Raw genomic sequence first — 27,178 nt, forward strand, 5'->3', positions numbered from 1 at the left:
TTTCATTAGTAAAGAAAATACGTTACTTACGAATTAACTTACGTAACGAAAATTACGCGCCCCCTCCAAGCCCCCCCCCCCCCCACGCGTGCGTAAGTCGTTACGCGCCATATTAGTTACGTATATATATATATATATATATATATATATATATATATATATATATATATATATATATATATATATGTTTTTAACTACGTAAAACTTGCGAATATACAACATTCTTCGCTATCCCATTGTCTGTCCATGTAAATAGATTGTCAGGTTTACCAACTCTTGATCTTGCAACATATTATTGTCCATGGGATAAACAGTCCGTATTCAGACCTATACCTCATTATTTTAATGATTTCCCTTGAGCTTTGTTGGTGGGGATTGCTAATCGAACATTCCCTGTGTCCCCGTCGTCATTTTTATATCCTCCTTGTGCCCCCGGCGTCCCTGCTGTAGTTGTGTCCTTGTGTCCCGGTCGTCATTTATATTCCATGTGTCCCGGTCGTCATTTGTGTCCCGGTGTAAAAAAAAAAAGTTAAAGGATACGGCATTAGACTTTACAGTCCGTACCGGCGGTTCTGATCTCCGTTTCTTGGCTCTTCAGCCAGGAAGTGCAATGGGGGGTTTGGGGCCAGCCATCCTGTGCTTTCGCACACCCTTCCTGTTTACCATCCCCAGATTTCTCCAGGTACCCATTTAGAGCTGGGTCGACTCTGGCTGAGCTTACAGATTCACGCCACTGACCCCCGTCCCAAACTGAAGAATTGAGTACACTGGGTCCCCAGTCTGTAATTTTTCTTTGAGTGTCCCGGTCGTCCTTTATATTCCCTGTGTCCAAGTTGTCATTTGTGTCCCGGTGTCCTGGTCTTTAATTTCTCTTTGAGTGTCCCGTTCGTCATTTTTATTCCCTGTGTCCATTTATGTTCCCTGTGTCCCAGTGTCCTGGTCGTCATTTGTGTCCCGGTCTGTAATTTCTCTTTGAATGTCCCGGTCGTTATTTATATTCCCTGTGTCCCGGTCGTTATTTGTTTCCCGATGTCCCGGTCTGTAGTGTCATCTTATAATGATGTCATATACAAAGCCTTATATACTTATATCTTGCAAATATACAACAGTCTTCGCTATCCCATTGTCTGTGCATATAAATAGACTGTCAAGTTTACCAACTCTTGAACATGCAACATATAATTGTCCATGGGAAAACAATCCGTATTCAGATCTATAACTTATTATTCTAATGATTGCCCTTGAGCTTTGTTGATGGTGATTGCTAATTGAACATTCCCTGTGTCCCGGTCATCTCTTATATATACCCCCTGTGCCCCCTGGTGTCCCCGTTGTAGTTGTGTTCCAATGTCCCGGTCGTCATTTATATTCCTTGTGTCCCGGTCGTTATTTGTGTCCCGGTGTCCTAGTCCGTAATTTCTCTTTGAGTTTCCCGGTCGTCACTTATATTCCCTTTGTCCCGGTGTCCCGATCGTCATTTGTGTTCCGGTGTCCCGGTCTGTATTTTCGTTAGTCGACAAACATGACGTCAGTTGACAAACAACTTCATGACGGCATAATGCTCAATCCTTATAATGACTCGACAAACATGACGTCAGTCGACAGTCGACAAACATGACGTCAGTACTCAAACAACTTATTTATATGTCTTCTATATATATAAAAATAAGTTGTCTGTCTTTGGATCTGTGGATCAGGTGACGTCATGTTTCTGTGTCGGCTGACGTCATGAAATTAGTTGTCGTCATTTTTGCTTTGACGATGCTTAGTATATTGTAAAACACATTAATTTGGTTAATAATATACCATTTAAAACACCAAAATGAACATGCTGGAGTAGTCACTCGATGAGAGAGGGTGTCAGAACGGAGAATGAAGGTCCCAGGTTCAAATCCTGGTTAGGCTAAAAAAGGTAAAAAACTAAAAAATAAAAAAAAACTGAAAAAACTAAAAAAAAAGGCAAAAACTACAAAAAAACTAAAAACTAATAAAAAAAATAAAAAAGCTAAAAAACTAAAAAAACTAAAAAAACTAAAAAACTAAAAAAACTAAAGACTAAAAAAAAACTTAAAAAAAAGGACAAAACTGAAAAATAGAAGAGAAAAAGAAAACTAATAAAATTAAGAATAAAAATAAAAAAAATAAAAAAGATAAAAACTAAAAAAAAAAGTAAAAAGAAAAAACTAAAAAAAACTGAAAAAGCTAAAAAAAAGGTAAAAACCAATAAAAAACTAAAAAGAAAAAAAGGAAGAAAACTAAAAAAAATTTCATCTAAAAAACTAAAAAAAAAACTAAAAAAGGTAAAAACTAAAAGAACTGAAAAAGAAAAAAAAACTAAAAAAAGGAAAAAAACTGAAAAATAAAGGAGAAAAAGAAAACTAAAAAAATATAAATAAAAATAAAAAAACTGCACAGGGGGATATAAATGACGACCGGGACACCGGGACACAACGTCTTACGCGCGCGGGGGGGGCTTGGGGGGGGGGGCGCGAAGCGCCCCCACCAACTAGGTGTTGGGGTGGCGCAGGTGACGTCATGTTTCTGTGTCGGCTGACGTCATGAAATTAGTTGTCGTCATTTTTGCTTTGACGATGCTTAGTATATTGTAAAACACATTAATTTGGTTAATAATATACCATTTAAAACACCAAAATAAACATGCTGGAGTAGTCACTCGATGAGAGAGGGTGTCAGAACGGAGAATGAAGGTCCCAGGTTCAAATCCTGGTTAGGCTAAAAAAGGTAAAAAACTAAAAACTAAAAAAAAAACTAAAAAAAGGCAATAACTACAAAAAAAACTAAAAACTAAAAAAAAAATAAAAAAGCTAAAAAACTAAAAAAATTAAAAAAACTAAAAAACTAAAAAAACTAAAAACTAAAAAAAAAACTTAAAAAAAAGGAAAAAACTGAAAAATAGAAGAGAAAAAGGAAACTAATAAAATTAAGAATAAAAATAAAAAAAATAAAAAAGATAAAAACTAAAAAAAAAAGTAAAAAGAAAAAACTAAAAAAAACTGAAAAAGCTAAAAAAAGGTGAAAACCAATAAAAAACTAAAAAGAAAAAAAGGAAAAAAACTAAAAAAAAATTTCATCTAAAAAACTAAAAAAAAACTAAAAAAGGTAAAAACTAAAAGAACTGAAAAAGAAAAAAAAACTAAAAAAAGGAAAAAAACTGAAAAATAAAGGAGAAAAAGAAAACTAAAAAAATATAAATAAAAATAAAAAAACTGCACAGGGGGATATAAATGACGACCGGGACACCGGGACACAAGGAATATAAATGACGCCCGGGACACAGGGAATATAAATGACGACCGGGACACAGGGACATAACTACAAAGGGGACGCCGGGGTGCACAGGGGGATATATAAATGACGATGGCGACTCAGGGAATGGTCGATTAGCAATCACAATCAACAAAGCTCAAGGGCAATCATTAGAATCGTGAGGTATAGATCTGAATACGGATTGTTTTCCCATGGACCATTATATGTTGCATGTTCAAGAGTCGGTAAACCTGACAATCTATTTATATGCACAGACAATGGGACAGCAAAGAATGTTGTATATTCGCAAGTTTTACGTAGTTAAAAACATATATACAGGTGGGACATAGGGACACAACTACAATGGCGCGTAACTAATATGGCGCGTAACGACTTACGCGCGCGGGGGGGCTTGGGGGGGCGCGAAGCGCCCCCACCAACTAGGTGTTGGGGTGGCGCGAAGCGCCACCCCAACAGCTAGTATATATATATAAAATAAGTTGTCTGTCTGTCTGTCTGTGGATCAGGTGACGTCATGTTTCTGTGTTGACTGACGTCATGTTTTCGACATGTTTTCCAGTGCAACAGTGGGAGCAAATCTCTTTGACCTTTTCGGTTCCGGTTCATTAGATTTATCTAGCATATTACGTGGACAGAGGTCATAGCTCTTAGGTGAGGTAATATTTACTTTATTTGACCTCAGTAAATTATCATAAATTGAGATCAATCCAAATTCACCTGTATCTCTGTTTATGGAATCATTCTTGAACAATTGTTTTCTTTTAATTTCGATTGTTTCTCTGAAAATTTGCTTTAAACCTTGGTCCCTAGAAATCAAAGAAATATTTTCAAACAAAATAAAATGATTTGGATAAAAATAGATATGTTCCGAAAGGGCCGACGTTAAATCTTCAGGTTTGGTATTTTCCTTTAAAGGTGATGAAATAGAATTATGATGTTGTAGCATTCTCATTTTTAAATTCTGGTTAGTACCAGACTAACCAGACTTACCAGGACTCATACACAAAGAAGTTTAAGAACGAATTAAAGAGTTTGATGGAAGAAGGGAAGATTACACTTAAACTTTTCTACAAATTCTTACCAAGAAGTTCTTTGTGCCCTAAATTATATGGACTTCCAAAGATACATAAGCCAAATCTGCCATTACGACCATTTGTTGCGAGTACAAAGTCACCAACAAGTGATCCGAGTAATTGGTTAGTGTCATTATGCAAACCACTCATGTCTAAACAAATTTCTTACATTAAAAATTCGTCAGAACTTGAAAAAAAAACAAAACAATTGGAGATTTCTTCAAATTCTATAATTTCAAGTTTCGACATAGTGTCAATGTATACGAGCACTGATTTAAAAGCCGCGGAAATTCTTCTTGAAAGAAAGATACTAAGAAATTTGGACTTAATTAGTGGTGAAACAGTTTTGGAAGTCGGTGCAATTATGAATTTAGTTAGGTTGTGCAACACGCTCTCTTATTTTTTTAAATTCAGAGGTTTTTTTTAAAACAAGTAAATGGTTTACCCATGGGGGCCCCTTTGTCCTTTATTAGCAAACTGATTTGTAGAAAATATTGAAACAATAGCGTTAGATTCATACTTTTTAAAACATAAATTTTGGGGGAGATATATGAATGACACAATTTCAGTATGAAATTATGGCGTGGAGAAACTGAAAAGTTTTTTAGAACATCTTAATTTTTGGGGAGGTGATTTAAAATTTACAATAGAATTAGAAGAGGATAAAAAGTTCCTTTTTCTGGATGTTCTTCTTTCAAAAAATGAAAATAGTCTGGATTTTAAGATTTACAGAAAACCTACTAACAATAACAGATTTTTGTCGTTCTTCTCCGGTCATGCTCACCAAGTAAAAATTGGTTTAATCATATCCTTATATGACCGCATTTTTAGAATTTGCTCTCGAAAACTCGTTGAGGAGGAATTATTGTTGTTAAAAGAGATTTTAATAAATAACCATTATCCGGGTTGGTTAATTGACCAGACTTTTTTGAAAAGAAAGATATTTTGTTCTCTAACATATGTTCCAGGGTTGAGTTAAAAACTTAAAAGAATTTTACAAAATAATGGCTTAAAGGTAGCTTTAAGAGGTAGTAATACTTTGGCTATTTTTTTAAAATTCTGGAAAAGATCGAACTTCCGTAGAACAATAAAGTGGGGTTTATAAAATCCCATTTACTTGTGGAAGATCTTATGTGGGACGTACTAACCAGAATTCAAAAATGAGATAGCTACAACATTATAATTCTATTCATCGTTATAATTCTATTCATCGGCTATAAAGCAAAATACCAAACCTGAAGATTTCATATCGGTCTTTTCGGAACATATCTATAATTATCCAAATCATTTTATTTTGTCTGAAAATATTTCTTTGATTTCTAGGGATCAAAATTTAAAGCAAATTTTCAGGGAAACAATCGAAATTAAAAAGAATTATTGAAGAATAATTCCATAAACAGAGATACAGGTAAATTTGGATTGAACTCAATTTATAATAATTTACTGAGCTCAAATAAAATAAATATCACCTCACCTAAGAGCTATGACCTTTGACCACATAATATGTCAGATAAATCTAATGAACCAGAACCGAAAAGGTCGTCAAAGAGATTTGCTTCTGCTGATTTGCTTCCGCTTTTACATTGAAAAAGATAAGAGCAATAAACTATATGTAATTAGTTTGTTGGGTATAAATTTTGTTTATTTTTATTCATATCTTTTAGTTTTACTGCTGATGATGAACACTGTATATGTGTTCGAAGCATACAGTTAAATAATTTCATATCTGTTCACTGTCAATTAAAAGATTTCATCCCTATTTTGAACTGTTTTACTTTAGATTTGGTTAAATAAAAAGTACACATGATTCCGTCATGGATTTCCCCAAACAACTACGGTTAAATGGGGCAAAAATACAAGGCAAAAATTGTACAATCCCTACCTGCAGCTCTGATCTCCATTTCATGGCCCTTCAGCCCGGAGTAATCCATTGCATTAGCAAAATAAATAATCATACAAAACCAGTTTATTACCTAAGTTACCAGGGAAAAATCAAACAATTCGTGGTAACGAATTGTAGTGAGGAGCGACCCGGCTCAATAGTAACCGAAACTAAAAAAAACGGAATTTCGATACCAGTAGAAAAGTTATAGAATCTGATCGAAAATAGGGAAAAATTTCCCTTTAAAGTCACAAAATCTAAATGAACATCAAACAATCACATTCAGCGTATCAGAGAACCATACTGAAGAAGTCTCAAGCCTCTATCTACAAAATGGAGATTTGTATTTTTTGCCAGAAGACAGGTCACGGATGCGTATTTATTTATTTATTTTTTTTTGTTTTTTTCCCAGGGGCGACCGTAACCACCCATTGGTCCTAAAATGTAACGAGAGGACTCGTTCTAACTAAAATGAAGAGTTCTAGTGCCCTTTTTAAGTGACCAAAAAAATTGGAAGGCACCTAGACCCCCTCCCACAATATTTTTTTCCCAAAGTCACCGAATCAAAATTTCGAGATAGCCGTTTTGTTCAAAAGAGTCGAAAAACCTAATAACTATGTTTTTGAAGACGAAAAAATCCCCCACGGTCTCCGGTGGAGGGTCTGCAATTTAGAAACTTTGATCATTGTTTTACATATAGTAATGGTTATTGGGAAGTGTACAGATGTTTTCGGGGGGACTTTTCGCTTTGGGGGATGGCTCGAGGAAGAGGGTTACGTGGGAGGATCTTTCCACGGAGGACTTCATCATGAGGGAAGTAACATATACCATGAAGGGGGCACAGGATTTTCTAACATTATTAAAAAAAGAGAAAATATATAAAAAAAAAGTTTTTTCTGGAGCTAAGGATTAGCATTAAAACTTAAAACGAGAAGAAATTATTACGCATATAAGGGGGGTTGTCTCCTTAATACCTCGCTCTTTACGCTAAAGTATTTTTTTTAATTTCAACTATTTATTCTACGGCCTTTGTGATTCAGGGGCCATCCTTAAAGAATGGGGACGAAATTCAAGCTTTAGTGTAAAGAGTGATTTATTGACGAGGGGGCGAGCCCCCTCATATCTATCTATCTATATATATATATATATATATATATATATATATATATATATATATATATATATATATATATATATATATATATATATATATATATATATATACTAGCTGTTGGGGTGGCGCTTCGCGCCACCCCAACACCTAGTTGGTGGGGGCGCTTCGCGCCCCCCCCCAAGCCCCCCCGCGCGCGTAAGTCGTTACGCGCCATAATAGTTACGCGCCATTGTAGTTGTGTCCCTATGTCCCACCTGTGAATATAGATAGATATATATATATATGGTTTTAACTACGTAAAACTTGCGAATATACAACATTCTTTGCTGTCCCATTGTCTTTGCATATAAATAGATTGTCAGGTTTACCGACTCTTGAACATGCAACATATAATGGTCCATGGGAAAACAATCTGTATTCAGATCTATACCTCATGATTCTAATGATTGCCCTTGAGCTTTGTTGATGGTGATTGCTAATCGACCATTCCCTGTCCCGGTGTCCCGGTCGTCATTTACATCCCCCTGTTTCCCCCGGTGTCCCCGTTGTAGTTGTGTCCCTGTGTCCCGGTCGTCATTTATATTCCCTGTGTCCCGGGTCCCGGTCGTCATTTGTATCCCGGTGTCCCGGTCTGTATATACATTCGTTTTTTAGTTTTGTTTTTCTCCTTTATTTTTTTCCTTTTTTTTTCTTTTTTAGCTTATTTAGATTTTTAGATTTTTTGGTTTTTTTTATTAGTTTTTAGTTTTTTTTTCTTTTTATTTTTTTTGTCCCGGTCGTCATTTATATCCCCCTGTTTCCCCCGGTGTCCCCGTTGTAGTTGTGTCCCTGTGTCCCGGTCGTTATTTATATTCCCTGTGTCCCGGTCGTCATTTGTATCCCGGTGTACCGGTCTGTATATACATTCGTTTTTTAGTTTTGTTTTTCTCCTTTATTTTTTTCCTTTTTTTTTCTTTTTTAGTTTATTTAGATTTTTAGATTTTTTAGTTTTTTTATTAGTTTTTAGTTTTTTTTTCTTTTTAGTTTTTTTGTAGTTTTTACCTTCTTTTTAGTTTTGTTAATTTTTTTTTTACTTGTGTCCTGGTCGTCATTTATACTCCCTGTGTCCCGGTGCTTTGTTGATTGCTAATCGAACATTCCTTTTGTCCTGGTCGCGTTCTCTTTGAGTGTCGTCATTTATTTTTTTCTTTTTTAGTTCTTTTAGTTTTTACCTTTTTTAGTTTTTTTTTAGTTTTTAGTTTTTTTAGTTTTTTACCTTTTTTTAGTTTTTTTAGTTTTTTTAGTTTTTTAGCTTTTTTATTTTTTTTATTAGTTTTTAGTTTTTTTGTAGTTTTTGCCTTTTTTTTAGTTTTTTTAGTTTTTTAGCTTTTTTATTAGTTTTTAGTTTTTTTGTAGTTTTTGCCTTTTTTTAGTTTTTTTAGTTTTTTAGCTTTTTTATTTTTTTTATTAGTTTTTAGTTTTTTTTGTAGTTTTTGCCTTTTTTTAGTTTTTTCAGTTTTGACGTCACCTGATCCAGTTTTTTCAGGTGACGTCACCTGATCCACGATCCACAGATCCACAGACAACTTATTTTTATATATATAGATAGTTTTTTTTTTTTACTTATGTCCTGGTCGTCATTTATACTCCCTGTGTCCCGGTGCTTTGTTAAGCGCCCCCCCCCAAGCCCCCCCGCGCGCGTAAGTCGTTACGCGCCATATTAGTTACGCGCCATTGTAGTTGTGTCCCTATGTCCAACCTGGTCGATTTCGTGTGTCGCCGTTTTCATTTATATATCACCCTGTACCCCCCGGCGTCCCCGTTGTATTTGTGTCCCTGTGTCCCCGGTGTCCCGGTCGTCATTTGTGTCCCGGTGTCCTGGTCTGTATATACATTCGTTTTTGAATTGGTCTTTTTTTAGGTTTTAGTTTTTTACCTTTTTTTAGTTTTTTTAGTTATACCTCATGATTCTAATGATTGCCTTTGAGCTTTGTTGATGGTGATTGCTAATCGAACATTCCCTGTGTCTCCGTCGTAATTTATATATCCCCCTGTGCCCCCCGGCGTCCCCGTTGTAGTTGTGTCCCTGTGTCCCGGTCGTCATTTATATTCCCTGTGTCCCGGTCGTCATTTGTATCCCGGTGTCCCAGTTTGTATAGGCTATACATTCGTTTTTGAAATGGTATATGATGAAATAAATTTTTGTATTTTTCCCCTTTTTTTCTTTTTATTTTTTTTGGTTTTTACTTTTTTTTTTAGTTTTTTTCTTTTTTCTTTTTATTTTTTTTTATTTTTTTTTTTTTGGTTTTGTTTTTCTCCTTTATTTTTCATTTTTTTTCCTTTTTTATTTTTTTTCTTTTTTCGTTTTTTTAGTTTTTTTATTAGTTTTTAGTTTTTTTTTCTTTTTAGTTTTTTTGTAGTTTTTACCTTTTTTTTAGTTTTTTTTTAGCTTTTTTTTACTTATGTCCTGGTCGTCATTTATACTCCCTGTGTCCCGGTCGTCATTTGTGTCCCGGTGCTTTGTTGATGGTGATTGCTAATCGAACATTCATTGTGTCTCGGTCGTCATTTGTGTCCCGATCTGTAATTTCGTCAGTCGAAAACATGACGTCAGTCAACACAGAAACATGACGTCACCTGATGCACAGACAGACAGACAGAAAACTTATTTTTATATATATAGATGGTTTTTACTTTTTTTTACTTATGTCCTGGTCGTCATTTATACTCCCTGTGTCCCGGTCGTCATTTGTGTCCCGGTGCTTTGTTGATAGTGATTGCTAATCGAACATTACTTGTGTCCCGGTCGTCATTTGTGTCCCGATGTCCCGATCTGTAATTTCGTCAGTCGAAAACATGACGTCAGTCAACACAGAAACATGACGTCACCTGATCCACAGACAGACAGACAGACAACTTATTTTATATATATACTAGCTGTTGGGGTGGCGCTTCGCGCCACCCCAACACCTAGTTGGTGGGGGCGCTTCGCGCCCCCCCAAGCCCCCCCGCGCGCGTAAGTCGTTACGCGCCATATTAGTTACGCGCCATTGTAGTTGTGTCCCTATGTCCCACCTGTATATATGTTTTTAACTACGTAAAACTTGCGAATATACAACATTCTTTGCTGTCCCATTGTCTGTGCATATAAATAGATTGTCAGGTTTACCGACTCTTGAACATGCAACATATAATGGTCCATGGGAAAACAATCCGTATTCAGATCTATACCTCACGATTCTAATGATTGCCCTTGAGCTTTGTTGATTGTGATTGCTAATCGACCATTCCCTGAGTCGCCATCGTCATTTATATATCCCCCTGTGCACCCCGGCGTCCCCTTTGTAGTTATGTCCCTGTGTCCCGGTCGTCATTTATATTCCCTGTGTCCCGGGCGTCATTTATATTCCTTGTGTCCCGGTGTCCCGGTCGTCATTTATATCCCCCTGTGCAGTTTTTTTATTTTTATTTATATTTTTTTAGTTTTCTTTTTCTCCTTTATTTTTCAGTTTTTTTCCTTTTTTTAGTTTTTTTTTTCTTTTTCAGTTCTTTTAGTTTTTACCTTTTTTAGTTTTTTTTAGTTTTTTAGATGAAATTTTTTTTTAGTTTTTTTCCTTTTTTTCTTTTTAGTTTTTTATTGGTTTTCACCTTTTTTTAGCTTTTTCAGTTTTTTTTAGTTTTTTCTTTTTACTTTTTTTTTAGTTTTTATCTTTTTTATTTTTTTTATTTTTATTCTTAATTTTATTAGTTTCCTTTTTCTCTTCTATTTTTCAGTTTTTTCCTTTTTTTTAAGTTTTTTTTTTAGTTTTTAGTTTTTTTAGTTTTTTAGTTTTTGTAATTTTTTTAGTTTTTTAGCTCTTTTATTTTTTTTTAGTTTTTAGTTTTTTTTGTAGTTATTGCCTTTTTTTTAGTTTTTTTTTTTTTACCTTTTTTAGCCTAACCAGGATTTGAACCTGGGACCTTCATTCTCCGTTCTGACACCCTCTCTCATCGAGTGACTACTCCAGCATGTTTATTTTGGTGTTTTAAATGGTATATTATTAACCAAATTAATGTGTTTTACAATATACTAAGCATCGTCAAAGCAAAAATGACGACAACTAATTTCATGACGTCAGCCGACACAGAAACATGACGTCACCTGCGCCACCCCAACACCTAGTTGGTGGGGGCGCTTCGCCCCCCCCCCCCCCTTAGTTTTTTTTTTCTTTTTCAGTTCTTTTAGTTTTTACCTTTTTTAGTTTTTTTTTTAGTTTTTTAGATGAAATTTTTTTTAGTTTTCTTCCTTTTTTTCTTTTTAGTTTTTTATTGGTTTTTACCTTTTTTTTAGCTTTTTCAGTTTTTTTTAGTTTTTTCTTTTTACTTTTTTTTTTTAGTTTTTATCTTTTTTATTTTTTTTATTTTTATTCTTAATTTTATTAGTTTTCTTTTTCTCTTCTATTTTTCAGTTTTGTCCTTTTTTTTAAGTTTTTTTTTAGTCTTTAGTTTTTTTAGTTTTTTAGTTTTTTAGTTTTTTTAGTTTTTTAGCTTTTTTATTTTTTTTATTAGTTTTTAGTTTTTTTGTAGTTTTTGCCTTTTTTTTTAGTTTTTTCAGTTTTTTTTATTTTTTTAGTTTTTTACCTTTTTTAGCCTAACCAGGATTTGAACCTGGGACCTTCATTCTCCGTTCTGACACCCTCTCTCATCGAGTGACTACTCCAGCATGTTCATTTTGGTGTTTTAAATGGTATATTATTAACCAAATTAATGTGTTTTACAATATACTAAGCATCGTCAAAGCAAAAATGACGACAACTAATTTCATGACGTCAGCCGACACAGAAACATGACGTCACCTGATCCACAGATCCAAAGACAGACAACTTATTTTTATATATATAGAAGACATATAAATAAGTTGTTTGAGTACTGACGTCATGTTTGTCGACTGTCGACTGACGTCATGTTTGTCGAGTCATTATAAGGATTGAGCATTATGCCGTCATGAAGTTGTTTGTCAACTGACGTCATGTTTGTCGACTAACGAAAATACAGACCGGGACACCGGAACACAAATGACGATCGGGACACCGGGACAAAGGGAATATAAGTGACGACCGGGAAACTCAAAGAGAAATTACGGACTAGGACACCGGGACACAAATAACGACCGGGACACAAGGAATATAAATGACGACCGGGACATTGGAACACAACTACAACGGGGACACCAGGGGGCACAGGGGGTATATATAAGAGATGACCGGGACACAGGGAATGTTCAATTAGCAATCACCATCAACAAAGCTCAAGGGCAATCATTAGAATAATAAGTTATAGATCTGAATACGGATTGTTTTCCCATGGACAATTATATGTTGCATGTTCAAGAGTTGGTAAACTTGACAGTCTATTTATATGCACAGACAATGGGATAGCGAAGACTGTTGTATATTTGCAAGATATAAGTATATAAGGCTTTGTATATGACATCATTATAAGATGACACTACAGACCGGGACATCGGGAAACAAATAACGACCGGGACACAGGGAATATAAATAACGACCGGGACATTCAAAGAGAAATTACAGACCGGGACACAAATGACGACCAGGACACTGGGACACAGGGAACATAAATGGACACAGGGAATAAAAATGACGAACGGGACACTCAAAGAGAAATTAAAGACCAGGACACCGGGACACAAATGACAACTTGGACACAGGGAATATAAATGACGACCGGGACACTCAAAGAAAAATTACAGACTGGGGACCCAGTGTACTCAATTCTTCAGTTTGGGACGGGGGTCAGTGGCGTGAATCTGTAAGCTCAGCCAGAGTCGACCCAGCTCTAAATGGGTACCTGGAGAAATCTGGGGATGGTAAACAGGAAGGGTGTGCGAAAGCACAGGATGGCTGGCCCCAAACCCCCCATTGCACTTCCTGGCTGAAGAGCCAAGAAACGGAGATCAGAACCGCCGGTACGGACTGTAAAGTCTAATGCCGTATCCTTTAACTTTTTTTTTTACACCGGGACACAAATGACGACCGGGACACATGGAATATAAATGACGACCGGGACACAAGGACACAACTACAGCAGGGACGCCGGGGGCACAAGGAGGATATAAAAATGACGACGGGGACACAGGGAATGTTCGATTAGCAATCCCCACCAACAAAGCTCAAGGGAAATCATTAAAATAATGAGGTATAGGTCTGAATACGGACTGTTTATCCCATGGACAATAATATGTTGCAAGATCAAGAGTTGGTAAACCTGACAATCTATTTACATGGACAGACAATGGGATAGCGAAGAATGTTGTATATTCGCAAGTTTTACGTAGTTAAAAACATATATATATATATATATATATATATATATATATATATATATATATATATATATATATATATATATATATATATACGTAACTAATATGGCGCGTAACGACTTACGCACGCGTGGGGGGGGGGGGCTTGGAGGGGGCGCGTAATTTTCGTTACGTAAGTTAATTCGTAAGTAACGTATTTTCTTTACTAATGAAAACGTTCGTAAAAAAATCATAAGTTCTAGTTACCATTTTAACTCATCAAAAAATTGGAGGGCAACTAAGCCTCCTCCCCGTCTCCTTTTTCCCCAATATCTTCCGATTAAAACTATGAGAAAGCCATTTAGCCAAAAAAAAATATGCATTAATTGAAAAACGTTCAGAAATTAAATAAAAAAACAAGTTTTTTTTTTTAACTGAAACTAAAACGAAACGAACAGAAATTACTCCGCATATGAAAGAGTCTTTTCCCCCTCAACGCCCTAAGGTCCAAAGTTTAAAAAAACGTTTTTTTTTTAAAAGTCTAAAGTTTTTTACTTTTTAAAAAGTAGGGTTAAGAGAAAGAGTCAAAATTTAGCGTAAAGAGCGGGGCGTTGAGGGAGAAAAGACTCTTTCATATGCGGAGTAATTTCTGTTCGTTTTAAGTTTTAATGTTGCTCCTTACTTTCAGTTAAAAAAACTTGTTTTTTTATCTAATTACAATAAATTGATTATGGGCCATGTCTTAGTTACAATAGCATGCAGTGTTAGGCTGGTTTCTTCACAAGAAACCAGCTGGTTTCTATATCCAGGGTTTCTATTCCGTTCAGAACACAGCGGATAATTCAGTCTGTCTTTGAGACGATTTTTTAGTGGACAAGGCGGAAAATACTTTGAATGGAGAAGAAGAAGAAGAAAAGGTATTAAAATGTCTCTGAATGTATGCTGAGAAACCAAAAAAGAGAGCAAAAAATGGACCAAACCACGCCAAAAAAACCTAATATCATAAGTTCTGCATCATTCCTTACGGTTTCTGCTCCTCTCCGACATTTAACTGGAGGGTCTGTGTGGCCCTAAATCAGAATACAGAGCAATTAAAGTTGCCTATATCTTCGTTATTCCTGGGTTTATCTGAAAAATGGAGTTCCCACAACCGCCGTACCCGAAACTTTGTTTTTCTATGTTTTCCATTATAGCTTGAAGTTTCGTTTTGAAAACCTGAGCAATGAAATCTTACCTGAACTCTGGAAATTGAGGTCTTGGAGATTGTCCATAATTTCTGCCTGTTAATATCCACTCGTCATAGTTACAAGGAGGGCAGGTTTTCCGTTATCTCTTACTATCGCTGTTAGCATCTTATTGATGCATCTATATTGATAGTTTGGTATTAGAACTGTCGGAAAACTGAATTGCCTGAATTATGAGATTTCAGGGAAAGAATACAAACTCTCCAAATATCTACTTAATCATACCTACTAAAATATCTTCCAAGTTCTAAGAAAGCGGTGAATATGCATTGTGCTATGAAATAGAAATCTTATGGGAAACTAAATTGCCTGAATTTTGACATTTTGTTGAAAGAAGACACACCGTCCAGGTACTAAGCTTCAGTTGATATCTTTCAAGTTCTTATAAAGCGGAGGAAATTTCTTTATAAGAGGTGTTATGGAATATTAGAGGACTAAGTGGAAAACTAAATTGCCGAAATTGTGAGATTTTAGGGGAAGAATTCACATCCTCCAGCTACTAAGGGTCAAATGATACCTTCCAAGCTCTCCTTCTTTTATTGTTTGGATTACTATGGATGCTTTCGCATAATTTCATCATCAGAATAAAATTCTGGGCCTTAAAGGTGGTGAGATTGAACTCCAGGTCCCATATTATCAAGCAGCAATTGGTCCAACTGCGCCACTACATGATTATCTTCCAAGGTCCATGAAAGTGGGTAATACGTCTATAGGATATACTAAGAAACGTTAATGTATAAAAGTGCCCTATATGCTAATACCAAAGTGTTTACCATGCATTTACCGAAATCACGCTGTTACCAGGAGGCACTCCAGCCACCAAAGCTCAGTTTTACCTGTGATTCATTAAGTGTGTTTAATTTACGATGCTTTGAAAATTTCGATTCAGCGTTAAGTGCTAGATTTGGCTTGCTTTAATCTTTAACTCAATAAACCATGTTAATTTAGCTGTGGAAGGAGCTAATTAAATACATTTTTTTTTAGAAAATCAGTGCTTATAGTATTTCATTTGTGTTATATGGGTTCTGGTGGCTATGGAGATTAGTCTTCTTATGTTATGAATTGTCAAATCATCATAAGCTACTACTACTACTAACAACTTACTGCAGCACCAAGCTACCTAAGACCGACACAGCCGTGAAAGCTAAATCTCCACCCCAATCAATTCAAACTTTCAGCCTTTACCTCCTTTCATGGAGTTCACGATTAATACGATTTATACAAGTGCACATATTCACTATTTAACCGAAAAGCTGTATAATTTTAAAAATTATTTACAGCAGGTATTGCGGAAAATAATGTTACGTGGTTAATCAAGGTTTTAAATAAGAATCGTTCCACCCTCCTTTTCAAACACTCGACATGGCATGAATTTTATTTGTGTTAAAGCTAATTGTTATGCAACGAAATCAGTATCAATTGTCGAAATCTATTAAGGTCGATAAAGTTGATAGCAAGTCTATAAACCCGCCTACTTGACCCTAAAAGATCTAATACTAACATAAAAATTAATAACTGTACGCACTTCTCATCTACCCCTGTCTGTTCAAAGCTTCACTTCCCCTTTCCATAAAGTAACAGTTAATTTTTTAAACGCTTTCTTGCGGCTTCTTCCCCTTCTCATTTGGGGACGACCTGCTTTTCGTTCAGTCCAAAATGACTGGCCAAACAACACACCTTCGTAGCCTGTCAACCGTCAAGCGCGGGATAGCTACGTTAACGGTTTAATACAACTATTATATAACACTAATCTAGCTTATGAAGGACATTGTCATTGAAAACACTAAGGTTTTGCTGAAAGACGAAGATTCCATTGTTAATGAAAAAAGCGAAGTTCCTCTATATAAATCATACGTCAATATGATTTTACAATTTTACTGTTAAGGTTGAAGGTGGTGCTGTCCTATTTGTAGCAAAATTAATTCAAGCTTTGTTATTCTATAATTTCACTATGGTTGCTTCAAACGAAAGATTTAAATGTTAAGCTTCAACACGTTTCCCAGCACTGTTCTTCGTCTAAGGCTGCATCCGTTAATTGGTGAATATTTGAATCTTGAATTAAGTTTTGCTCTCCTTTTAATGATTCAGGGTTGTTATTATTTTCCAGAATCTTGAAAGTCGTATGTTTTTAAGGATTTCTAAACTAATGTGCATACTCGGCTTTAATTATACAAAGTTTTGAAATTGAGAAATTCTTCATTTAAGTACAGAATCAAAAAGGAAAACTCAAGTCCCTTCCCAAAAGCCTCAATGGCTTGCAAAACAGGGGAAAACATATAACATTTGGAAAAAAAGTAACTCAGAAAAAAATGATATCCCCACTGGAAACTCAATTATTTGTCATATGTTAGATTTAAGTGGCGGAGAAAAAATCAAACAAATTTTTCATTGTCATTCCAATGGCGCCGACAGAGAATTATCCAGGGGAGGGGAAGATCGTCAGAATATCAGTGGCGGTTGGGTGACAGGGAATATATTTCAGGAATTTTTTCGGAGGAATAAGTTTATTTCAAACACTTATTGGAAAAATTCTTAAATAAGCAGTGCAGCGCAAGGTCCATGTATCATATTTTTTAAAATAATATCATGTAACCCCTTATCGACATTTTCATCAGGTATTTCAGCGGAAATCACATCATCAATTTCGTTCGAAGTAATTTTTTATGTAGCCAGATTAGTATATGTGCGTGTGGCAAACCTCGTTTTTACCATTCCACTGAGTACATCCAGCATCGCACTGCCCAAACACTTCAAGTTTTACTATGTAGTTTATCAGTTATTTCAACTTTTGCCGGAAGACACGGGCCGATATGAACCGCCGATTGTCCTTGAAGTAAAAGCTGCTGTATCTCGTCCCAAGATTGATTACATGTAAATGTAATAAATAAATCTGGACGACCATAGAGACGAATATACGCAATAGCATCTTGAGCATATTCATGCATATGACGGGGACTGCCAGCATATGACGGAGGTAAAATTGTCAATCTTCCAACGTTTGTGGTATTACCGTCATTTACAAATGCATCTCGCAAATGAATGTATTGTTCAGAGCGGAGCTTGGTCTGATTCAGGCGAATGTATAGCAAACATTCTGATTCAATTTTAGCATACATATCAACGACGTATTGGTGAAACAATTGGCGGCATTTTAAAATATAATTTTCTTCATCCTGCCGAATCAGTAGTCTATAAGAATAATAATGCCTTGCATTGCATTTCTTATTCATTTCTTTGTTAGTGGCTGGAATCATCAATTTAATATTAAAGTGATAGCCGTCGGCTCCATCCCAAAAAATGATAGGATATTGTAGGGCATCGTAGCATCGATGAGTTTCAGGAATTCTTAACAACTGAGCGTTTCGCTTATGAAGAATAATATGTCGAGGTAAAAACTGATCACCGACCATAACGATTGCCACTTCGCCGATAGTTGGAGCATTGTATCTACGCACATGTTGGCCAGGAGGCGTTTTGTCAGCGGAAATAACAATTTTATGCGTATCAGTAGGCATCAAATCGATGGCTGTTTTGAACAGACGCACTAAATTATTATTTTCGTGGAAAAGATGTTGCAATTGGGAAACGACTGTCCTTTCAACGTTAGGAGAAATTTCGCAACGTGCATTCAATTCAGAATTTCTATCACTGATGAAGTACAATTGTAAAAATTTATGATTCTCGCCTGAAAATGGTGTAAGGGACCCACCTCTATGATAAATTTGCCCTTTTACTTTGAAAGTAGACATAAATTGATCTGGATTTTCGATTTGGGCTCCAAACGACGTCATTTGGAAACATGAGTTATATTTTCTGATTTGTGATAAAAAACGCTTAGATTCTGACGTAGTTCCAGTAAGGAAAGTCTTCAATGGTTCTGGTGGTGCAGCCAATAGAGGAAATTTAACTTTTCCTTAGGCGCAACACATTCCCATTGTTTCCTCATTGAATTTCAAGGCCTTGCAATGGGGACAAATTTTAGACATAGTCCCGATTTGAACACATCTACTCAAGCTATAATCATCGACTGGGCTGTACCTGAATGCCAGGCGATAACTTTCAGGTTGCTCTGATTCCTCGGCACGCTTTCTTTTCTTTCTTTCTCTATCAGCAGCAAGCCTGATTGTTTGCTGTTCTTGTGATTCCTCGGCACGCCTTCTTTTTTCACTTTCTCTTTTAGCAGCAAGTCTGGTTTCATGTTGCTCTGGTAGTTCCTCGGCATGCCTTCTTTTTTCACTTTCTCTTTTAGCAGCAAGTCTGGTTTCATGTTGCTCTGGTAGTTCCTTGGCACGCCTTCTTTTTGATTCCTCGGCACGGTTTCTTTTCTTACTTTCTCTATTAGCAGCAAGTTTTTTGGCATAAACTCTTCGAGCATCTTCCTCGGCTGTTGCCATTGTAAGTTCATCAGTCATTTTACAGTTAAACATTAATAGATTTCTCCGTGAACGCATGTCTTAAATACCTTTAATGACGTCTCCGTCATAACAAAAATGACGACAACTAACTTCATGACGTCAGTCAACACACAAACATGACGTCACCCGACAGACCCACACACACACAGACAACTTATTTTTATACTAGCTGTTGGGATGGCGCTTCGCGCCACCCCAACACCTAGTTGGAAGAATTTTTTTGCCTTCTTTTGGCTAGAATTGTTGTTTTGCTTTGAACTGCCGCTTTGCTGTGGGACAGTCTTTTTAGCTAAAATGAGTGTCCATGTGTACTGTTGTTTGTAGGACTACCTGCACCCTTAGAAACCGATGCACCACCGTACAGCATTACTGCCTCTAAAAGAGGAGGCTTAATAAACGTATAGTTTTTTCGGTAATTCGAAGTCAATTGGCTAACTCAGAATTTCCACGAAATAGCTTTTGGGAAGTCTTTTGGCAAGAATTATTGTTTTGGACCACGAAATAGCTGAAAACGCTTTGCCGTGGGACAGTCTTTCTGGCTAAATTAATGTCCATGTTAACCATTATTTTGTAAGACCACCACCTGCACCTTTAGAAACCAATGAGAAACCGTAAGGCATTACTGCCTCTGAAACAGGAGGCTCAATACACGTATAGTTTTTTCGGTAATTCTAAATAAATTGACAGTCTCAGAAATTTCACACAATATGTTTTTGGCATTCTTTTGGCTAGAATCATTGTTTTGCATCACAAAATGCTCGAAAACACTGCTTTGTCGTGGGAGAGTCTTTTTGACCAAAATAAATAAATGTGTTAACTATTTACTTTTGTAGGACTACTTGCAGCTTTAGAAACGAATGCGCCAACACACAGTTTTACTGCCCCTCGTTGTTTTGCACCACAAAATGCTCGAAAACACTGCTTTGTCGTGGGAGAGTCTTTTTGACCGAAATAAATAAATCTGTTAACTATTTACTTTTGTAAGACTACTTGCAGCTTTAGAAACAAATACGCCACCATACAGTATTACTGCCCCTCTGGCACCCTTCATCATTCCCAAGACATTTGTAGATTTTTTTAATGAAGTGACATCCAATTCCGTTTCCCCCGCTTCTGACCCCGGTTAGAACGGTTCCAACTTCAATTCTGCTGACTTCAGCCCGATTCAACCGACTCCAGTTCCCACTATGCGCCCTCCAATTACAGCTCCAAATCTGGTTCCGTTTGCGTCAGTTTGGGATTTTCCAGTTCTATTCTCCGATTCCACAATTCTGACTTCGTGAATTCCGCTCCAAGTTCCATCGATCCTAAGATTTTGTAGCCGGTTGCAAACATGGTAATCTATGGCTGTCAAATAAAACCCCTCTAGCGCACATTATTACGCCTAAGGGTTTTTCAACTTTTCTCCCTAAAAACAATTTTATAAACTAAAAAATGTCCAGTTTTTATTTGAACTTGTTGTGTGCTGATTTTTGTTCGTGAAGGTTATTGCGTCTTGATTTTTTTCTTCGTGAAACTTGTACAATGATTATTATCCTCGCGAAACTGATCTTATTCATGGAACTTGTTCCGTGCTGTTTTTTGATCGTGAAACTTGTTGCATGTTGATTTTTGTTCGTGAAACTTGTTGCATGTTGATTTATCTCCTCGTGAAACTTGTCTATTGATTTTTCTCCTTGAAAACTGATTTAGTTCATGGAACCTGTTGCATGCTGATATTTTTGTTCGTGGAGCTTGTCGCATGCTTATTTTGTTCGTGAAACTTGTTGCATGTTGATTATTCTCTTCGTGAAGCTTGTACATTGATTTTTCTCCCCATGAAATTTTGTTTGTTTATGGAATCTGTTGCTTGTTCATTTTGTTCATGGAACTTATTGCGTGCTGATTTTTGTTCGTGAAACCTGTTGCATGTTGATTTTTTCTTTTTGAGAAACTTGTTTCTCAAAAAGCATTCGTTTTTCTCCTCACGAAACTGATTTTGTTCATAGAACTTCTTGCGTGTTTATTTGTGTTCCTGGAACTTATTGCGTGCTTATTTTTGTTCGTGAAAGTTATTCCATATTGAATTTTCTCTTTGTGAAACTTCTACATTGATTTTTCTCCTTCTGAAACTGATTTTGTTTATAGAACTTGAAGCGTGCTGATTTTAGTTGGAAGCTTGTTGCGTGCTGATTTTTGTTCGTGGAACTTGTTGCTTGCTGATTTTTGTTCGTGAAACTTTTTGCGTGTTGATTTCTGTTGATGAAATTTGTTGCATGTTGATTTTTCTGTTTGTAAAACTTGTATATTGTTTTTTTCCTCGTGAAACTGATTTTGTTCAGCGTAACTGTTGCGTGCTGATTTTTTTTTCGTGGAACTCTTTGCGTGCTGATTTTTGTTTGTGAAACCTTTTGCAAGTTGATTTTTCTCTTCGTGAAACTTATAAGTTGATTTTTCTCCCCTTGAAACTGATTTTGTTCATGAAACTCGTTGAATACTGATGTTTTTTCGTGGTAATTGGTTCGTCCTATTTTTGTTCGTGAAACTTGTAAATTGATTTTTTTTTTCTCTTCGTGTAACTGATTTTATTTATGGAACTTTTTCTATGCTGATTTTCGTTCGTAGAATCTGTTACGGGCTTTTCTTCGTGAAACTTGCTGCATGTTTGTTTTTTATTTTGTGAAACTTGTACATTGATTTTCTCTCCTCGTGAAACTGATTTTGTTCATGGAACCTTTTCGGAGCTGATTTTTGTTCGTGGAACTTGTTTCGTGCTGATTTTGGTTCGTGAAACATGTTGCATGTTCATTGTTCACTTCGTAAAACTTGTACAATGATTCTCCCCATGAAACTATTTTTTTGTTGATGAAACTTGTTGCATGCTATGAGGTCATATGCGCTATGACTGATGCTCATAACTGCATCAGTCATGAGCTCATATGGCACTTGTGACGAGGCCGGAAGAGCCAAATGTTCATACGGTATGAGCTCTAACAAAATTTTAAGAATCAATAGATTAATTTAAAAGGAAAATCAAAGGCTTAATGCCGGTATGGATTTAAAACGAGAGCTCTGGGACACGAAGTCCTTCTAAATATCAAAATTCATTAAGATCCGATCACCCACTCGTAAGTTATAAATGCCTCGTTTTTTCTAATTTTTCCTCTTCCTCCAGCCCCTTATATAGTCGAATCGGGGAAAACGACTTTATCAAGTCAATTTGTGCAGGTCCCTGATATGCCTACCAATTTTCATCGTCCTAGCACGTCAAGAAGCACATAACTAGCCAAAGCACTGGACCCAATCCTAATTCCCTCACTGAGAGCGGATCCAGTCGGGTCACATTTACTTATTCTACCCACCAAGTTTCATCCCGATCTCTCCACTCTAAGCGTTTTCCAAGATTTCCGGTTCCCCTCCAACTCCCCCCAATGTCCCCAGATCTGGTCAGGATTTAAAAAAAGAGCTCTGAGACATAAGTTTTTTCTAGGTATTAAATTTCATTAAGATTCGGTTACCCGTTCTTAAGTTGAAAATACCTAAATTTTTCTAGCTTTTTCGAACTAAAACCCCCCTAAACTTCCCCAAAGAAAGCCGGTCCATTTCCATTATGCCAATCAAGTATCTAGAACTTCTGTTTATTCTTCACATCAAGTTTCATCTCGATCTCTCCACTCTAAGCGATTTCGTCGCTTAGAGTGGCAGATTTTCGTCAGATTAGTGGCAAAGATAGCAGATTTCGTCCGGTTATGTCAGCCATGTATCTTGGACTTGTGTTTTTTCTTTTCACCAAGTTTAATCCTGATCTCTCCACTCTAGACCATTTCCAAGATTTCCGGTTCCCCCCTTCCCAACTCCCCCCAATGACACTGAAACAGAACGAGATTTAAAGCAAATGATCTGAGTTACGAAGTCCTTCTAAATATGAAATTTCTTTAAGATCTGATGACTCCTTCGTAATTTAAAAATAATTCATTTTTTCTAATTTTTCAGAATTAGCCCTCCTCACCAACTCCCCCAAAGAGAGCTATTATGTCATCTCGGACTCCCCCCACCACCTCCCCCCAATGTCACCGGATCTGGTCGGGATTTGAAATAAGAGCTCTAAGACAAGATATCCTCCTAAATATCAAATTTCGTTAAGATCAGATCACCCGTTCGTAAGTGGAAAACACCTAATTTCTTCTCTTTTTCCGACTGCCAAATTTCATCGTCCTAGCTTTTCACGAAGTGTCTAAACTAGCGAAACCCAGACAGACAGACAGACGGAATGACCGACAGACCGGCAGAATTTCAATCGCTATGTCACTTGGTTAATACCACGTGCCATAAAAATGAACACGCAACATATTTCACGAGCAAAAATAAGCACGAAACAGCTCCCATAAAAAATAATCATCACGCAACATGCTCCATGAGTAAAATCAGTTTTAAGACAAAAAACAATATACAAGTTTCACAATGGGAAAGATGAAAATGCAACAGGTTTCACAAAAAAAACCCAGCACTCAACAGGTTCCATGAAAGAAAATCAGTTTCAGGAGGAGAAAAATCAGTGTACAAGTTTCAGAAAGAGAAAAATCAAGATGTAACAAATTTCTCGAACAAAAATCAACAAGCAACAACTTCAAATAAAAACAATGGCCAGGTTCTAGTTTATTAATTTATTTTGAGCAAGAAAGTTTGAAAAACCCTTAGGCGTGGTATTCTGCACTAGAGGGGTGTCATTTTCCAACCACACATTAACCAAGGATGCAGCCAAGTACAAAATCTTGGAATCGATGGAACTTGGAGCGGAATTGCTGGGATCGGAATTGTCGAATTGAAGGGAAGAAGTGGGAAGTCCAAAACTAATGCAACCACAGCCACATTTGGAGTTGAATTCGGAGGGGGCATAGTCGGAACGGGAATCGGTTGAATTGGGGTTGAAGCCAGCCGAATCACAGATGGAACCGTTGTAACTGGGAACAGAAGCGGAGAAGGCGGAATTGGATATTACATTATCGAACAAAAATGATCTAAAAATGTCTTGAAACTGACGAGGGATGCCAGAGGGGCAGCAATATTTTACGGTGGCTGCAAAGACTGTCCATCTGCAAAGCGGCGTTTTCAGTCATGCGTGGTGCAAAACAACAATTCTAACCAAAAGAAGGCTAAACAAGTTATTGTGCGAAAATTCAGAGATGTTCAACTTATTTAGAATCACTGAAAAATAAAAAGCATATTGAGCCTCCTGTTTCAGAGGCAGTAATACCGTACGGTGGCGCACTAGTTTCTAAGGATGCGGATAGTCCTACAAAATAAACAGAAACACTTACCTGAACGCTTCATATAAGTAGATGATTCGGTTGAAGCTTGAAAAAATTGTGTACAGGTATATATAATAGAGCTTCAGCTATTATGGAGTAGAGTTGGTGGTTCATTGTGAGTGAGTCAACTTACAGCATGCAGTAAGTATGGTGAGTGAATTATAGTGAGTGAGTCTTCCTTCAGTCTTCGAAGTGAAAGCACCTGTTTTTGGGCTTATTGAATTTCAAAACTCGCTCTGGAATTGATTCACTGCCAATTAACTTTAATTAATTCAGCAATTATAGAAGTTTCACAATAAGTGACATAGTGAACTTCAAAATGTTAGTGGAAGTGATAAGCTCGCTGCGGGCGACAAAAACTTGAGCATTTTCCGTCGAAAGAAGGGCGCAAAAAAGTGAGATTTATTGACATTTGGATATTTGTCTAACCTGAGAAACAGTAAATGTGCGAAAATAACATGGGTTGTTGGAAACAGGTGGGGGGGATTGTAACAAATACATCCCCCTTGCAAGTAAGTTTATATCTTTGGTTATTTATTAGGGTCCGAGATGACGGAATTTCTTTTAGCATCGATTAAGATATTATCCGAAAAAGTTACAAGCAATATTTGAAGCTGAATAGCCTGCAAGAGGCTCAGAATTCAGCAAGTGGGGCAATACAACATTTGTCAAACGAATTAATAGTTGAAATGACTGTAATAAAATCGGAGATATCTGCAGTAAAAACTAGAGTCCAAAACACAGAGACACTAAGTATACATCGGGGACTCTCATATATGAATTCTCGGGAAGGAAGCTCGAAAGAAGAATTTAGTAATTTAAGGGCTGCAGGACAGCAAAGCCAATATTTCTTTCAAAAAAGAGCTAGCGCATTGTCTTTAAAGAATGGTTCTCCAAAGTAGTATCTGGCCTCAAGACTTACAGGATGTTTTCAGATTGCCATCAAATCGGGACCACATCCTATACTTATTCGGTTTTCGGATGCGTATCAAAGAGACGTTATTTTGCGTAACGGGAGAGTTTTTGGACAGGAACGACTGTTTGTAATTCCAGATTATTCACCCGACGAACGAGAGATTAGAAACAAATTAAATCGATACATCAAGAAGTACGCACCAAGACCCTGAAATCTAAGTGGAAGTGAATGAAGTTACTTGTTAATGAATCCACTTACCAGTACGATAGAGAAATTGACACTGTACGGGCATATAATCGACGTACTCAAGTTAGAGCCACAAACAATCCAGCGGAGAGAACGAGGTGCCAAACTTGCAGGAAAAGAACAAGCAGTTTCCGGTGTCAATGAGGAGACGCAAGAATAGGATCCTCGTCAATAGAGATTGTTGTGTCAGAATTTAGATAAGCTCTTGGGAGCAAGGGCGGTAACGACAATCAGAACTTGAATAAATGAGATCTAAGCCTCAAATCTGGTGTAGAACAAGAGCCGAGGAAGAGAGCAAGAATTGAGAATGATAGAAAAGGCCGTGAAAAATAGGAACTCGCGGGCCATGGGAAACAATTTGAACATCTTTTGTTTGGTCATTGGAATATTTAAGGTCTCACAAGTGAAAAGCTGGAAAGAATTAAACAACCGAACTACTTTGACGTTTTGGGTATTGTAGAAACGCGGAAAAGTGTGAATATTGAGGGATATGAAGAGTTTAAGGCAAGCAGGAAAAACATAGAAATAGTAGAACTTACGGGGGCCTATCCGTGTTCGCAAAAGGAAGGTTTGCTTCAGTTAAAAGGCTACCTAGTAAATTTGAGAATGTTGTGAGAATTATGCTACGTATAAAGTGCTCAGTATCGCATATTATGTTAAGTTCCGTATGTCTACCACGTCTGTCTAGCTCATATTTAAACGAAGATACTTAGAAACTTCTGTCCGAGGAAGTAGCTGCTCCAAGTTTCAAGTACCTGTGCATGGCTTTTATATTGATGGGGGATTATAACACATACGGCCGATTGTTTAGATCACATGAGACACTTGTGATGGTTTTTATTTTGCAGATCCTCCAATAAATAAAGAAGAGGGTTTTGAGAAATTAAGGGGAAGGCATACTAAGGACAAGGGAAGGAAAAAGAACACTTGGGGAAGTAAGCTTTTGAATTTTTGTGGGGAGTATGGTTTGCTTATGGTTAATGTGAGGGTAGGAAAGGATAAGGGGATATGAAAGTTTACATGTTTGTCAGGTATGAACCCAAGTTTAATATATTATATTTTAATATATAGTTGTTTTTTGTCAAGTTGTGCGGATTTTGAGGTTCTGGAAATAGTTGGCTCCGACCATTTTCCATTGCTGTTAGAAATCAGAGTGGAAGATTGCCGACGGAAAAACAAGGTTATAAAAAAGGTTTCGGAAAAATGCATACTAGATTAAGAAAAAAGATAAAAATAGAGAGAATAGTAGATATTTATGATGAAGATTTATTTAATGTTAACCTAGGAAACGAAAATTTATAGAAAGAGATGGTGAAGATTATTCAGTCAGTTGTACTAGCCAAAGTAAGTGAAGCGGCACACGATTTAGAAGAATCGCTGAGGCAAACATGCGAACTACGGAAAGAGAAGAAATCGATGAAAACATTTT

At 36.5% G+C, this 27,178-nt stretch overlaps 1 protein-coding gene across 3 annotated transcripts in view; it reads right to left on the minus strand.

The window, feature by feature from the left end:
- LOC136026190 (large ribosomal subunit protein uL16m-like) overlaps positions 1–27,178 on the minus strand; it is a 287,794-nt gene that overhangs the window by 48,985 nt on the left and 211,631 nt on the right. Inside the window, exon 6 of one of the 3 annotated variants that reach the window (XM_065702510.1) lies at positions 24,797–24,823. The exons of the other annotated variants lie outside the window; for them this stretch is intronic. Within the exon in view, the coding sequence (XP_065558582.1) occupies positions 24,812–24,823 (12 nt within the window). The 3' untranslated portion in view covers positions 24,797–24,811. Of the gene's footprint in view, positions 1–24,796; positions 24,824–27,178 lie in introns of those variants that run through there. 3 annotated transcript variants of the gene reach the window in all.

Source organism: Artemia franciscana, chromosome 4 (assembly GCF_032884065.1).
Source record: "Artemia franciscana chromosome 4, ASM3288406v1, whole genome shotgun sequence".
Taxonomy (NCBI): Eukaryota; Metazoa; Arthropoda; class Branchiopoda; order Anostraca; family Artemiidae; genus Artemia; species Artemia franciscana.